This window comes from Pieris napi, chromosome Z (genome assembly GCF_905475465.1).
Source record: "Pieris napi chromosome Z, ilPieNapi1.2, whole genome shotgun sequence".
NCBI lineage: Eukaryota > Metazoa > Arthropoda > Insecta > Lepidoptera > Pieridae > Pieris > Pieris napi.
This window is the reverse complement of record NC_062259.1, coordinates 2,513,583-2,530,658: the sequence shown is the minus strand read 5'-3', so window position 1 is coordinate 2,530,658 and position 17,076 is coordinate 2,513,583. Positions and strand designations below refer to the sequence as shown.

The 17,076-nt window shown below is 36.6% G+C and overlaps 1 protein-coding gene and 1 non-coding gene across 3 annotated transcripts in view; both read right to left on the bottom strand.

Annotated features, from left to right (window-relative positions):
* LOC125062817 (V-type proton ATPase subunit D 1-like) overlaps positions 1 to 6,097 on the bottom strand; it is a 38,174-nt gene extending 32,077 nt beyond the window's left edge. For both annotated transcript variants that reach the window (XM_047668988.1, XM_047668986.1), the window contains exons 1-5: positions 5,969 to 6,097; positions 5,725 to 5,896; positions 5,238 to 5,349; positions 3,187 to 3,258; positions 1,675 to 1,835 (exon numbers count right to left, since the gene is read on the bottom strand). In XM_047668988.1, coding sequence (XP_047524944.1) covers positions 1,675 to 1,835; positions 3,187 to 3,258; positions 5,238 to 5,349; positions 5,725 to 5,896; positions 5,969 to 5,984 — 533 coding nt within the window. In that variant the 5' untranslated portion in view covers positions 5,985 to 6,097. The remainder of the gene's footprint in view (positions 1 to 1,674; positions 1,836 to 3,186; positions 3,259 to 5,237; positions 5,350 to 5,724; positions 5,897 to 5,968) is intronic.
* Positions 4,493 to 4,566, bottom strand: Trnan-guu. The gene has a single exon. It is a non-coding gene; the product is annotated as a tRNA-Asn (tRNA).
* Positions 6,098 to 17,076: the final 10,979 nt, after the last annotated feature.

Genomic DNA, 17,076 nt, shown 5'->3' with positions numbered 1-17,076 from the left:
CCTTAGAGTGACGGAAGGGTGAGGCAGTCTAAGACTACACTACGACAACTACAAGGTCTACGAGCTACATCTAATATGTGCGTATGTACATAAAAAAATAATATTCCAACCTGGTTATATGCCTTCATTCAGTCAAGGTTGGAATCGCTTTTGTATAATATATAGTAAAATTTCGTTTTCCGTTAATCCTATCTTTAACTACGCAATAACTCAATTTAATTGCACCGTTTTAAGGTACTGTACTCTTAGCGTTAACGTAATTTGTCAGAAAGAGTCGAGAGGAGTACTATTGTTAAAAGAGTACAATTAATTTAGATTTTATGATAACACAAGCCCGTTATGAGGCAAAAAAAACACGTTAATAATATATTTCCACATAGCTGTATATGTCCCTTCTGCCTCATGGTCTAAATAGGTATAGTTTAAGTGTACTTTATTTTAAAAACTATTTTTATAGTCTGTATAACGTTGAACTTGGGCATTCAATCGTGGTAAAGCTTTTATCAATGGTAGAAAAATCACTAAAAACTCTCCAAAGTAAACTATCAAGTCAACGCAACATATGTATCTTGGATCTGGGCCTCTTATGTTTCAGTTTCCTGAGGCAAGTAGGTGATCAGCCTTTGCCTGATTGGGTCTAATGTATTACGATGTTTTCGCTACAACATTTTAGGTAGGCCTCATATGTATCATGAGGCAAGTAAGTGATCAGCCTTTTGATTAGGTTTTATGCCGGTATAACGATGTTTTCCTTCTCTGAGCGAGTGATATATGCGCCCATGGAAAAATTCATAGCACAGGCGAGCAAAACCCTAGGTTTGAGGCGAAAAGCTGACACTGTGTACTACTTTTTAACTTATGAATGTCTGTCAAATGGAATCCTATTGTGGGGGCTAATCCACTTTCTTTTTTAACTAAACATCCTTTTTTATGTGTAATAAACTTTCTTTCTTTTTCTAGATATAAAACATACAATTGCACCTTTTCGACTAAAGTACGTACACTAGTTAAATTATCAAATTGTTAGTGTTATGTAGTGTTATTAATATGTCAAATGTAAGAGCCCACGGCACTTCTTTTTTTTGTTTTTTTTTATTATGGCTCTGGCACGGTTTGTGCATTAGCCAGCGTCAAGTATAAGATTTTTATAATTCGTGCTTGGCTTAGAAATTCGACCGTGTCCTCCATGTACGGTTTAGGCACTCGCCCGGTACCGCACAACCCTCCCAAAGGCCGAGAACAAATTTAAATTAAATTAAAACTTGCCCTCGAACCGGGAATCGAACCCGGTACCCCTCACCTAGCTGCCACTTAATAAGACCGCTAGGCTATGAGGCCCCTACACGGCACTTCTTTATTCCTATTGGAAGTTACAGCGTAAAGACTCGCAGATAAGACCTCCACTTAGACAGTTTTACCTTGATATTTTTATTACATTATTTTTCTAGCAAACATTCACTTCCTTCTTTTTTTATTTCCATTGTTTACGAGTAATTTTTTTACCATACCAGCGCGTTACCCTTTCGCCCAAGTCAACGGCTATATACAGACTTGTACAGTTAAATTCCACGCTAAATAACGTTTTTGACACACATTTAGCGCCAAATTTAGACTTTGAATTGACAAATCAATTATGAAAACAGTCTTTTACTATACAAATAATTTGTTACTAACTTGGTAGCTGCCCTGTTCGAAATCTCCACTGTCATGAAACTTGTACGCAATTGCAGCATTGATATGAGCCGTTTGAGAAGTTCTAGCCACGCCTTTTTCGTTTCTAATATAGTTTGGCCACCCTTTTCTAGGCCCAGATGAACGTAGTTTTGTGCATTTGTCTAAAAAACAGACATGCAATGATAATATTACAGTATATTATATATTATGGTTATATTAAGAAACACACTACCTATTTGAGAAAACTATCTAATAATCCGTTCAGTAGTTTTTGTGTTAATCGCGTTTATAATCTGTTGTGAAATCTATTTTAATGATTTGCTCGCTCTTTATCATTTTATAAAACAGGGAGCAAACGGGCTAAAATGATACGTGATACCACCCATGGACTCTAAATTCCAGTGGGCTCGGGAATGCGTTGCCGGCCTATTAAGAATTGGTAGGCTCTTCAAAGGACCCTAAGTCATATTGGTTCGGAAATACCAACCGCCCATGGACACTCTAAATGCCAGAGGGCTCGTGAATGCGTTGCCGGCCTATTAAGAATTGTTACGCACTTCGAAGGACCCTAAGTCGTATTGGTTCGGAAATACCAACCGCCCATGGACACTCTAAATGCCAGAGGGCTCGTAAATGCGTTGCCGGCCTATTAAGAATTGTTACGCACTTCGAAGGACCCTAAGTCGTATTGGTTCGGAAATACCAACCGCCCATGGACACTCTAAATGCCAGAGGGCTCGTGAATGCGTTGCCGGCCTATTAAGAATTGTTACGCACTTCGAAGGACCCTAAGTCGTATTGGTTCGGAAATACCAACCGCCCATGGACACTCTAAATGCCAGAGGGCTCGTAAATGCGTTGCCGGCCTATTAAGAATTGTTACGCACTTCGAAGGACCCTAAGTCGTATTGGTTCGGAAATACCAACCGCCCATGGACACTCTAAATGCCAGAGGGCTCGTGAATGCGTTGCCGGCCTATTAAAAATTGTTACGCACTTCGAAGGACCCTAAGTCGTATTGGTTCGGAAATACCAACCACCCATGGACATTCTAAATGCCAGAGGGCTCGTGAATGCGTTGCCGGCCTATTAAGAATTGTTACGCTCTTCGAAGGACCCTAAGTCGTATTGGTTTGGAAATACCAACCACCCATGGACAGCATAAATGCAAGAGGGCTCACGAATGCGTTGCCCCCCTTGATACCCCTCGAAAGACCCAAAGTCGAATTGGGTCGGAAATACTTCAGTAGGCAGCTTTTCCACGAAACCAAAAACTGCCTTAAGAAACGCACAGTTGTGGAACGACAGACGTCCAATGATAAAACTCAGGTGCAAGTGTTAATCTGAACATCTCCTCCCAACACTCACCGTGGTTAAATGCGGTAGGAGATGGATGGCAGGGAGAGCCCACATCTCTACGCAACGCCTTGAACTCAAGCCGCTCGGTAAGAGGCAACTAGAACACCTCCTGTCAAACTTCTGTCAACTGTCAAAAATATAATCATGGCTTACCTCGATAATAGTATAGTTCATGAGCTTCACACCCGATACAGCCTTCGCTGTAGGCACCACCATGACAGCAGCCTAAACAACAAAATTATTTGATTTATAAAAAAAATACATTTTACTAAAAATTTATAAAAATAAAAAAAGTACGTGCGTACAAAGTACACATGTCACAAGTGAAACTTATTTGGCAAACCAATTATTAAGTCTTGTTGTCATATTTGCACAAATCTAATCTAATTTATTCAATCTAAAACTATCTAAGTCAAAGTTAAAAGTTTTAAACTGTCTCTTAATCTTTCTCACTATAGCTCTCTCCCATCTCTTGCTCCATGGCACTGTGCGTGATGCGACGTTCGCTCTATCTTACTCTCTCTCTCGATCTTTCTTACTTTCCTACTCACGCTCCATGGCTATTTGCTTCATGCTACGTTCGCCCTTTCTCACTCCCTCTCAATCGGTCTCAATCGCTCTCTCCCTTTCCTTCGACAAAAACGCTGCACATCTTCGTGACGCTAATATTATTATTATCGTTTCATCCGTAAAAATTTTACCCTCATGCGCCTTATGAAGTTTCACTTCAATAAAATATGTTTATTATGGAATATAAGATATTCAGTCATTAAATTTTAATCGGTAGACATCCCTACTCATCAGCAAAGAAGATAGAGTGTGTACTGTGTAGGCCGCGAGAAAAAGCCGGCGTAAAAAACTCCCGATACTCTTTTAAAATAGCAAATCATCAAACAACACTTATTTTAAAACAAATATCACAAATTAATTAGAAGTAGCCTGTCTAGCACTAGTCCCAGGCCCTTTTATCAACTAGATAATCGTTAACATTATAGTAAGCCTTTTTACACAGCTTTTCTTTAATACGTTTCTTAGTAAAAGATAGAGATAAAAAAGACTCTGAGATTTTATTAAAGAAAAATATTTATCGTCTTGGTGAGCGAGGTCTTCAAGAACTGGGTTTAAAGTAGCTATATTATATCCGTGCACGGCGGTTCTAGCCGCATTAATTCGGTAGCTTTGTGCGATGGCAAACGCCAAGGGTATTTGTAGTACAAAGGACCAGAAAGATCTGTTTGATACCTATATCACCAACAGCATACTGTCGAAAGATGTTCCATAGCCTGTACAAAAAAAATTGTTAGACATAATATCTTCTATATAACTGAAGAACACTATAAGACAATAGTTTCGCAGCCTTATTGGTCTTTTTCACACCTTGGGTTACAACGTAATTTCCCTACCCAAGTAAATGAGTACAGTTTTAAAGAACGAAAATTGTTACGTAAAAAAAATAATACGCCCCCGGGTGGGCTCGAACCACCAACCTTTCGGTTAACAGCCGAACGCGCTAGCCAATTGCGCCACGGAGGCGTTGTGAGCCTGGCCGAAATAGTGTTTTATAACATAAACGCCTTGACGTCATATATTACAAGATTATTATTTTTTATTATATACTGTATATAACTTTTATTTCAATATTGCAAATGAAATCATTCATTCCTATATAACTAGTCTGGCTATAAATACTACATAAATACTTTTTAATTATTTTGAATTTGGGACACGTATATTATTTTAAAAACTTGGTTCGTTTTTGCGCCACTTCAAATATATTTTCATGTTCATTAACAAATTACAATATGCTATGGGGTGTTAAAACAAAATAGGATTTGGGAAAGTACAACGTGGTCATCGTCCTGCGTCAGTGATGGTTGCAGGTATTTTAAGAATTAGTACGCTCATTGAAGGTCCCAAAATCTAATTGGTTCGGAAATAAGTACCACCCATGAACACTTTAAATACCAGAGGATTCGCGAATGCGTTGCTTGCTTATTCAGAATTCGTACGCTCTTTGAAGGACCCTAAGTTGAATGTGCCCAATGCATTTGAACGGTGAAACGGAAAATACAGTGGGCAGCTGGTTCCTCATAGTGGTGCTGCCCAACTGCCTTGATGGACCAGTGTCGAGTTGATACGGTTTTCGTATTCTGCCTCGACTCTGATGAAGCTCAGCTGAGGTATTAATCCAAAAAAATACTTGCCTTAGTGGGTATGTTCTCCAACACCATCTGGTTGAGGGTCGGATCGAAATAGCGACTTCTTGCCAAAAGTATGTAAGCGTTTCGTAAATCGGCGTCAAAGCCTTTGTATATTCTGTGAACGAAATGTCAATTGTCAAACTCCGATATTTATGATATATTGTGTACCCATGGGCAGTAACAAAAGCTCGGTAAACCTGATAAAAAATTGCAAAGAACTTTTTAAGGAACTTATTTTGTAAGAAGCATTTCTCGTTAAATAACAACAACTTCTCAAATAAGAACAGTAATTCCATTCATCACATACCATCACACAACACAGCCAAGTTAGGTATTACATAGTTAAATGTATTTTATTTACTGTTTCGTAAATGTTTTAACATATTTGTATATTATTATCTTTAGCATAATTGTTTCTTGTTATATATAATGTATCATAAATATATAATATATATATATAATAAGTCTATATTCTAAAATAAGAACTCACGCGTCGATCTCTCCAGCAATTCTCCTCATCTCTCGTCCGGTGGCTGTCATGGTCCATTTCATGAGCTTCCGTCCAAGGAAGGCCAGATGGAGACGGTTCCGCATCTGCTGGAGGGCCACCAGAGACGGCATGCAGGGGTATCTGGTGACACCGAAGGTGTTTTCCTCATCCTCTGTAATATTTAGGTAGTTTAACAGAAGTTCTTAGGGTGCTTAGGAGCAGTGGCAGAAGCAGTGGCACTCACCGTCGTCGTCCTTCATGGTTTAAACGGAATTTGTTATGGTTTAAACTGGAATTTTTTTGTTGGAACTCGGTTTTTCTACGGCATTTTTAATATTTTTTTTGGTTGTAAAAGAATTTCGATTGATAGATGAATGACAGAACTATCAAATATGAAACCTTTGTGAAGATTATAAACAATTTTGTTTTTTTTTTAATTAACCATTTATTTAAATTGAGGACAATCACTTATTACATAAAAAAGGAAGGATTTATATTTCAGAACGAACGCTGTGAGCATTTGAAAATAAAAAAGATCCACAAAATCGGGGCGAAAACGAAGATCGCCGACGCGCTAACAAACGCCTTACAGCTGAAGTGCAACTTCCTCAGCAGTAGCTCGCAATATCGCTCTCAACTCCCGAAGGGACTTTTTGTGTCGAAGTCGCATAGGTCCGCCAAGCGTAATATACAATATAAATACATAATTATGTACGGATTAAGAATAGCGTCCAACAAGTTTGGTGTGCTCAGCAAGGCAATACGGTACTTCACTCCATCGCTCACAACTGTATAAAGCGAAAAATCCCATATGGAGTACTGTTCTCACCTCTGGGTGGGAGCTCCCCAGCACCAGCTCCTTCCACCAGCGAGCCTTCTGGAATTTAGGCGGGCGTAATCCATGGGTGGTTGGTATTTCCGAACCAATTCAACTCGGGGTCTTTCAAAGAGCGTACCAATTCTTAAAAGAATCTTGCGAGCCTTCTGACAATGTCCATGGGTGGTGGTGGTATCACTTAACATCAGATGAGCCCCCGTTTGCCCCTGTTATATAAAAAATCATTGACACAGCAAGGTTGTTAAAACATTGATTTATTATAGGGGGGAAACAAGCCTACGGGACTGCCAAAAAGGGCAGTCATCGCTGCGTATGAACACCCATTTTAGTGGGTGCGTGCCCAGCCGATGTTTTTAAACAGTTGGAGGTCGTCCCAAGAAATACCACCTGGATCAATTCCGCAATACGCTAGTACGTAACAATGTCTTAAAGCGGTCTATGGAAGACTTTCTCATTGCATTGCAATAAATACGTTTTTGGGTCCACATATTGGTACAAAAGATATACCAAAACCATTAGACTTTGATTGACAATGTCTGATTACAATTACTTAAACTTGACTTGACAAAAGGATTCTGAATCTTAAATTCTTAGAATTAATAATAATTGGTCGGAATTTTGAACGATAAACTATATTTAGGGATCAAAGTTCTTAATTGAAATGTTCATTACGATTTTACTACTAGAGATTAATATTTCAATCCATTTCTCAAAAACTACCTAGTTAAAACCGATCGATTTGTATAAAATGACAGATCGACGCTTTCTATAAAACAACTTTGAATTCGACAGATCGAATTTCACACACATTAATTTCAGTGTTTATTTCTCTCGAACATTGACCAACTGCTGACACGTGGTCCCAATAACAGCTGCTCACGAGAGTAATATTATGTATGTGTGAATATGAGTAAGTAGTATTTAATATGTCTAAACAAATCAGATTTGATTGCTCTGTCTGATTCATTTCTCGCTTCCTCTCAAGTTGGCGCAGCCTCCTTCAGGCCCTTCCCAACCATCCTACAACCTTCAACCTCTGCTTCTACCAGGGCTCCCTCTGTTAGCTTAGGTCTCTTGGTACAGACATCCCATAAGTACTTATTTATATATTCACTATTTGTGTGAGGGTCGTTATGTTCTTAACTCTCACCCTCTCATATATTTAGTTATCTAGTGCATCTTGCTAAACTTTAACATATAATATATACGTACTGATACTCTTGACATTTATTACATATAAATTTAAACACACATTTCACAGTCCAATGGCTAGCGAGCTCTTCAATTATTATTAAGAAATTACTATTTACACTGTCTATATTTATGAAATTTCTTGGCCGTCCGTGGCACTCCTAATTATTTAAGAATTTTTTAAATTAAAGTAAAATTGAGTTTTAAATCGACATATATATATATTTAAATACACGCATACAAAATTAAATGACTATTAAACCCACAAATAGTAGAATTTTTGTAAGTTTTATAAGGGTTTTTTAAATAATTACTGAAAAAAAAATTGCAGATTATTAAACGTATTTTGATCTATGCGAGGGGCGGCGACGAATTCAACATGGCGTCCCCTTGTCATCGAAAACGCGCGGGATTTTTTGTCTATGATTTAGTGGGTTCCCGCAGACCAGGACTCATTAAGTAATAGAGTTCTTTATATGTATAAATGTAAATAAAGCTACTTTAATTCCATACTATTAAGAATTACATATCAAATGGGTGTTAGTTGTGTTTTAATACGTATAAAATGTTATAACGAGTTTTAATATAAAAATCGTAATTAATTCTAACACAAAAATATACAGTAGGATATTTTACAATATTCTTAACCTATATAGTAATAAAAATTCAAAATTCATAAATTCAAAATAAAAACGTGTAATACCTTATTTGTTGAGAAAAGCACCAGTACATCGAGCCGAGCACCCGAGCGCGCTCCACTCGGCTGTCGGTTTTTTGGCGAATCCCTTTGAATGTTACATTAAAAGTCAGTCGCCACCACCTCTACGTCCGCCATTTTGACTGCAACTGTGGATGGGATGGAGCACAGGCGAATCACGAATATTCAGGTGTTGTGAGCATTGTTGTGAGCATGCTTACAACGAACAAATATTCATGCGAATATTCACATCGAGCGAAAATTCGATGTAAGTCGCCAACTTAAAACATGATTTCATTTAATTCAATGCCAAAGATAGCCAAAGACAATTTCGATGTCATAATTTTAATTTTGTATAAAAATAGTGTTTTTATTAAAGCCATAATATAACGTTATAGAACGCGGAACCCAAATCCTAGACCTAGGCTATATACATAGACCCTAACGCCTGGATCTAGGAGGGTCGCACCCTTGCACATAAATGTGTCAAGTGGACGCCATTTTGTCTTGTGCGCTAAGAAAGAGCGGGGCGTATAATTGTGGAAAGTTATTTCAAATGCGCTACAAAATATTAAAGATAATTAAATTAAGTTTAAATTGTATTAAATATTTTTAATACGCTCTTAAATTAAATTCTTTAAAATACCAGCGAAATATTATTCGCAATTCGCCTCAATAGATGGCGCTAAACACAAATCATTCCACTTGAAAATTAATTCTTAATGCAGCTTAATTTTTTGCCTGAAGGCAGACATGTTCTTTTTTTTTTCAGCGAAGGTCACCTCTACTTGAGGACAAGCCTTTTGGAGTTTTTTTTTTTATTGATAAGTGTTGGAGCTCATAAAAGGCGAACACCACGAGCCTAGTGGGAAGATTGAAATGGATGAAACAATTTGAATAAGTGAATTAGTGTTAATGCACGATAGTCTTAATGGTAAATGAAAAAATAGTACACAAGAGTCTTCTCCTAAATAGACACTGAGACACTTTATGTTGAATATCCTTTTAGTAAATTAGTTTAATATGACTTATGACTTTGTGTACTACTACTATGGAGAGTGTTTTGAAGAGTTTGGGTTGATCCCTCCACCCTCTTCATCATCGTACGAGCCGTATTAACTCCAGATTTCAACCGCATCACCTTGTCTGGAAGTTTTCCACGGTCCGCTTTCAGACATTTTCTTTTGCGATCAGGCAAACTGTTGACTCCCGGAAGTCTAGAAGATACGACCCCCAATTGTTTAAAAAGAGATACCGGTAACGCACCCACTAAAATAGATGTCTATGACGTCTTTGGGCGCCCCGTAGAAACTCCCCCGTATGCTATAAAAAATATTGTTGCTAACATCCGAAACCAGGCCTATGGCAGGCAAGATGCTGTCATTGGTGAATCGTAGAAAATTAATTGATCGTTTGCGTTTAAGATCATCAGGCATCCCATCACCCCATTTGTCCTTTCCAAAGGACGTGTTTTAGCCAAAGCTCACCGATATCGAGATTTAGCTGTCTCATAAGCGAGCTAGGTCTGGATATCCAAAGTGTGAGCTTTGGAATCAATTTACCAGTGTGCCGAAGCTTTTATAAATAAACTAGCTGCCCCCGCGAACTTCGATTTTCCTTAATGTGATTTTACTTAGCCTACCTTTTTAGTACATACCAACATGAAACATTTTGCTATGCTACCCCGGAGACTGTTTGGTTTTCAAGAGTCAAATCTTTTTAGATTTTCTTTGAATTCTTCTCTATAAACCTCAGAGTTTAAGTTTTTAATTAACAAATATAAAATAGAGGTTGATCGTAGATCGAATAAAAATACATACAACCCTTGAAAATTAAGGGTTATATTTGTATGCTGTATAACAAAAAAATGTATATAAAATAAAAAATATTTTTTTGGGGTATTATCACTTAGTATTGTAATTGTTAGACTTACTGAATATGCATAAAAAAAATCATAATCGGTCGAGCCGTTTCGGAGGAGTATGGGAACGAATATTGTGACACGAGAACTTTATATATTATTTATTAAGGCACAACGCACATCCCGGGTTGTTTAAAATAAATGTATATTATTAACGTATGTTAATGAAATTAAAACACACGATCACTTCCTTTAAACATTCCCCTAAACAAAAGATGGCGATGAATAGCTTTTTTAATTTAATTAATTCTCACAGGTGTCAGATGAACAGAGATAGGTGTGAAAAGGTTTTATAGATTAATTTATTACAGAGATTAATCGGTGACTAGGCGTTCTAACTCTGTCTTAACTAATAAATTGTGATCGAAACTATAGCGTTACGGTTCGAACGCACGGACGCGTACACTCGCTCGTACAAGAAAACATCATAACACCGGCATTAGACAAGCAAAAGCTGATCACCTACTTGCCTCATGAAACAGATACATAGGACCCAGAACTAAAAGGTTGTAGCGAGAACATCTTTACACCTGTGTTAGACCTAATCAGTCAAAGGCCGATCACCTACTTGCCTCATGAATCAGATACATAGGACCCAGAACTAAAAGGTTGTAGCGAGAACATCTTTACCCAGCATTAGACCCAATCAGGCAAAGGCAGATCACATAAGTGAATTTCGTTAAGCTTATAAAATTAAAGGAAATATAAAAAGGGGAATATGGTAAATATTACTACATAGTCTAGATAATTAGCTATATTATGACTATTGTACCAATAATGTTGCAGTGCAAAAACCTATAGATATTCACTTCTTCTTATAGTGCCATCTCCTTGCGAAGGTTGGCGATCATCATGGCTATTTTAATTTTGGATGCCGCGCTTCTAAACAATTACTTGGTGCTTTGACCAAACCATTGTCTCAAGTTTTTCAACCAGGACGTGCGTCTGCGGCCAGGTCTCCTTCTACCTGCCACTTTGCCTTGTATGATTAGTTGAAGGAGCTCATATTTTTTGGAGTTACGTAAAACGTGTCACAGTAAGTAATCATTTCAAATCATTCCACCAAGGGTAAAAGAAAATAGTCGTTATTATTATTACTTACCTATTGAGAAGAATATCACGAAAAAGATGAAATCACTGGGCAACTGGCACCCCTTGGTCTGAAATTTCAGTCTTTTTTTCTAAGTAGATAGCCGGTAGCTGTGCCTGACAGCTGGGTCCAATGCCGGTATCACGATATTTTAACCGTACAAACTGTACGTTAGAAAATATATATGTCACCGTAAAATTGTAAAAACCATTAGATTGTAATCTATCTCGCGAGATTGTAAACTGTCGAAAGATTGTGAACCTCAACGAACTGCTTACAAATTAACGTATTATTATTCGGTAGTTATATGAAATTGTTGGGAAGTAAAATTAATCTGTAATTGACCAAAGAAGTTTGAATGATAACTAAGTTAGTGAGTACAATCTACCGAATAATAATACGTTAAATTGTAAGCAGTACGCTGAGGTTCACAATCTTTCGACAGTTTATAATCTCGCGAGATAGATTACAATCTAACGGTGTTTACAATTTTACGTTAACATATACATATATTACTATAGACCAGTGCAGATAGCCTTTAAAAATAATAAAAAGTGAAAAAAATTACAGTAGGATGAAACCCATTAGAAAAGCAGGGGAATATGAAAAAACACCCTAATTTTCAATCAAAAATTCTAACGTCAAACTTTCAGCTTTTTTCAAAAAGTTGGTGTGCTTTCAGTTCGTTGAAATCTCTACTTTCCTATGGTAAAAAAATATATATATATTACCATAGTAAATCTTCTCAGAAAATGCAAAAAATCGTATGCAGTAACGCCCAGACCCGTCATCCCCTTCCCTACTTCTCTATGAAATACGAAATTTTTTGTAAAAGATAGAAATAAAAACCAAAAAGTTGGTTTTTTGAATTTTTCACATAAATTTTGAGGTTATGTGAAAAATGTGTGAATACAAAAGTTGTAGATCTTTTTATGACCTACAACTTTGCCATTTAGTTTTCTTCGATAGGACTTTTAGTTTTGCCGGAAATCGAGATAAACCGTTTTTTACCCTTAAACCTCCCCCCCCCTACCCCTTCCCGACCTTAGATCGACCGTAATTTATTTTTCCTTTCATTTTGATCATATTCCCCTGGTTTTTTAATGGGTTTCATCCTACTGTAATTTTTTTTGGTTTCAAAAATTATCGGCACTGGTCTATAGCTGACCCGGCAAACGTTGTTTTGCCATGTATACTATTTCTAGGAAACATTTTTTAGTTCAATAAAAATAACCATCTACAATAAGAAAAAATAGAGGTTGATCGTAGAGGGGTGAAAATTGGGTTGTATGTATTTTTATATGCTGTATCAAAAAAAATTGTTAAAGGGTTTGATAGATATATAGTAGCCGATTATCAGACTTACTGAATTTGCATAAAAACATTCATAAGAATCGGTCGAGCCGTTTCGGAGGAGTATGGGAACGAACATTGTGGCACGAGAATTTTATACACTAGATTTTGTACTGACAAACAATTGTGCAATATATTTGTTTTTAATTATAAAAGAAGTTTACTTTGAATCTTCTAGAGAGACAATCTTTGAAGAACAGTTTTGAACGCAAAAATTGTCGATTAACGCATCGAGACATCTCTGTACAAACTCACTCCATAAAAATCTATCAAAAGGTGTGAACCAGTTTCCCAACAACAGCTCAACCCCATTAACCGACTACACAAAGGGATATTGACCTATCCAGTTGAATCGAATGCGAAAACAATAGAAAACTTCCTCCGATATGTGAAAAAAAATTAATAGAATAGTTTTCGTAATACTGAATTTTGTATTAATTAATTTATTGATTCGGAGAAAGCATTCAGTAGCAACGTCTTTGTTTACGGGGATCTGTGCAGGGCCGTCTTAAACTAGGTTGGGGCCATTGGGCACACAAGAATTTGGGGCCCTTTTGGAAAGTAAAAAAAAAGCTAATTATAATAAAAAAAAATTACTAAGTAGACCATTTATAAGTCATTAAATACAGTAAAATGGTTTTTCGGTTACGATTACGATAACAGTTTCTTTCGAGATTTCTTTGAGTCTTCTATTATATCCTTATTAATTAGTACAATAGGAATAGGCGCAGTAATCGATATAATGGCGTACTATATGCCTTGTAAATACCTTGATAAGATTACTGATTTGTGAAAAAAGTATAATGTGCCCGACAGAAATGTTTTGAGAATAAATGTGGGAGAGAAATTGTTGGTCTTTCGGGGCCCCCTGAGAATAGGGGCCCTGGGCACGCGCCCCGAGTGCCTTTATGGTGAAGGCGGTATTGGATCTGTGCAACAGGTTCTGGCCTTTATCTCAAATAACCTTCACTTTCGCAGTACATACACAAAGAAACCGAGTTCTTGGAGAACCCTTGGGTAGTTCACCACAAAGACTTTCAGTATAGGCCAATTGTAAGACTTGTTCTAATTTAATCAATCCTAGGACAGCCTTGCGATTCTGTAACTCACTTGGCATTCTGATAAACAATAAACTACAAGCTCCCTCCTTATCAGAATGCCAAATCATAAAATGACTGCTTCACGACTGATTTGAGCGCAACCGCCGCTGTGAAAACCGCTGTGTGAGTTCAAAAAGTGAGTTACAGAATCGCAAGGCAGAACTTCGTCAATATTAAAGACCTCTACACACATAAGATGACCCATTTATTTGGATAAGAGAGTATTTTTCTAGAAAAGGGGGCAAACATGCGGGAGGCTCATCTGATATTAAGTGATACCCATATGCCTTTTAAGATTCGGTACGCTCTTTGAAGGACCCTAAGTCGAATTGGTTCGGAAACACCTACTGGACATGGACACTATAATACCAGAGGGCTCGCTAGTGCGTTACCGACCTTTTAGGAATTGGTTCGCTCTTTGAAATTTCATGTGGAACATGGTGTAATGGTTGCAGCTTATAAACGTTGTGTAAAAAAGAACATGGCGATTAAAAAGAGTGGCGGAGAGTTTATTGCCAGTTCTTCTCTTCCGTTCTACGCCCTTGATTTGAGAACTGGCACTAAATGTAAAGTGTACATTTTGTTACCTATATAATTAAATTATTTTGACTTTGACTTTTGAAACGCTCAGTTGTGGAACGGTCGCCTGATGATAAAACTCAGCTGCAGGTATTAATCGTCGCAACGTCAAGGGATCAGGTCGGAAAGTGCCTGGTCGTCCCCGTTTTTTATATTTTTAAATAAAATAGTATAGTGCACTCCGTGTCCGCACTCAGACTAGTACTCGGACTATTATGCCCGAGTTACACGAGGCTAGTTTTCCAAGCTAGTACTTCTGGATTCGTGTTGACAAAACTAGCTTCATTTCTGAGCTAGTAAGCTAGTTTACAAGCCAGGATAGTTTTTAATAGGCTGGAGTTCTATTATTTACGATAGCGCACACCACTTGAAGCTAGTACACATACTAGCTTCATGTGGCCGGCGAAGCTAGATTTCAGTTGGCTAGTAAGCAGGAACCACGCGTTTTGTTTATATTTGTTCACCACGACATGAGATTTTAAGATGCCCAAACTAAGTATGGATATTCATTCAAAGTTTGTACAACTGTACCGTGACCATATCTTAACTTGATTCAGCACTACAAAAAATTCTAGTGCGAATTGGCAGTTTTTGGAGTACATAACTCATTCAGTCGAATAGTGTTTTCTTCACATCCACATGCAGCTCATTTTGGACGTGTGGTCACCTCTGTCACTGCAATAGTACTATCTTAGAATAATGCTAGTCTCATGTAAACAGAACTAGCATGTTCCAAGCCAGGTCAGCAAGCCAGGACAGTACTAGCTTGAAAAACTAGCCTAGTGTATCCCGGGCACATATAAATAGTATTTTTCATATTGGTCTAAGATCCCGCTATACAACGACCTTCACCGAGATGCTTATTTAATTAAACTTATTTTCTATATAATTTAATATGTCAATAAATATAATCCATATGGGTTGCCTGGCCAATTTCAGTCCAGAGTATGTTTAATTAATTTAAAAAAAAAATTTTTTTAAACATTTCACCGGTATGATTATTAGATATATTCTATACCAATCGAACGTATGAAGCCCATAGAATATGCAAACGTTAGGTTGTTTTTAATGAATTAATTATTTATGTGTATATTTTTTATGTGACACTAAAGTATATATACATCTTTAGTATAAAAGAAGGTTATAGTGATACATATATAATACTACCCTGATTAAAAATATTGATTGAAAAAAGTTCAAAAAATTTACAACATGCAAATTATAAAAAAAAAAATTTTTTTTAATATTAATTAAACATACACTGGACTGAAATTTGCTAGGCAACCCATATGGATTATATTTATTGACATATTAAATTAAATATAAAAGTAAGTTATATTAAATAAGCATCTCGGTGTAGGTCGTTGTATAGCGGGATCTTATACTAATATTATTTCGTAGAATAGAAAACATCTTATGCTTGGTGATACCGCCCATGGACACTCAATAACGGCTTGCGATTCCGTTGCCAACCATAAACTAAGCAAAAATAACAAACAAAATTTTTAAATTCGTTAGAATCGATTAAACTTTTGAAGACATTAAAAAAAAACAGAAGAAAAGATAATCTATACTACCCTAACAGAGGTGAGTTGTAGTAATGCTTATTAACATTGAATTTATAGGTCGCCATTAATCCGTGACACGTAACACAGGTCAGGTTTTGAAGTCATTTAAAATTTTGCTCTCCACAAATATACTATGGACATATTCATGCTGGACATTAACCCTTGGTAACAAATAACGGCCATTCAAATTAAAAGAGTACTCGAAACTCAGTGGCCGCAGCTGCTTCTGAATTACCTAGGGTATAACCATAAACAATAGGTGACCAGGCATAGACAAGTCTAGACTATTGTTTTAGCTATAAACACTAATGATTAGAGACTTTATTATTTTTCGTATTTTCGCATTTCGTGTACTTTGACGAGATGTTTGCTTTAACTCGTTTTATTTCAGTCAATTTAAATTAAAACTATGTACCTAAACCTTTATAAGTAATCTATCTATTATCTGAAAGCTATATACAAATCCGAGAAAACAGTTTTTAAGTAAATCGCGTATAAATCCAACACATAAAAGAATCAGGACTTAGCATTACGTTCCTGAATTCTCTAGTTGGCATCTTTGAAATCCCCAAAATATATACAAACCTTTATAAGTAATCTATCTATTATCTGAAAGCTATATACAAATCCGAGAAAACAGTTTTTAAGTAAATCGCGTATAAATCCAACACATAAAAGAATCAGGACTTAGCATTACGTTCCTGAATTCTCTAGTTGGCATCTTTGAAATCCCCAAAATATATACAAACCTTTATAAGGAATCTATCTATCAATTACTGAAAACTATATAAAGATCCGTTCAGTACTTTTTGAGGTAATCGCGTATAGCCGCGGACCTATCTAGTTATTTAAACATCTCAATTTAATACCATCTTAACTAAAGTCACAATTTAACTAAATCTATTTAAAATAATCAAAGTAAATAAATAAATAGTTGATCACATCCGCCATCTTGTAGAGTATTAAAATACGATTTAAAAACTAAATTTTACTTTAATTTAAAAATTTCTTAAAT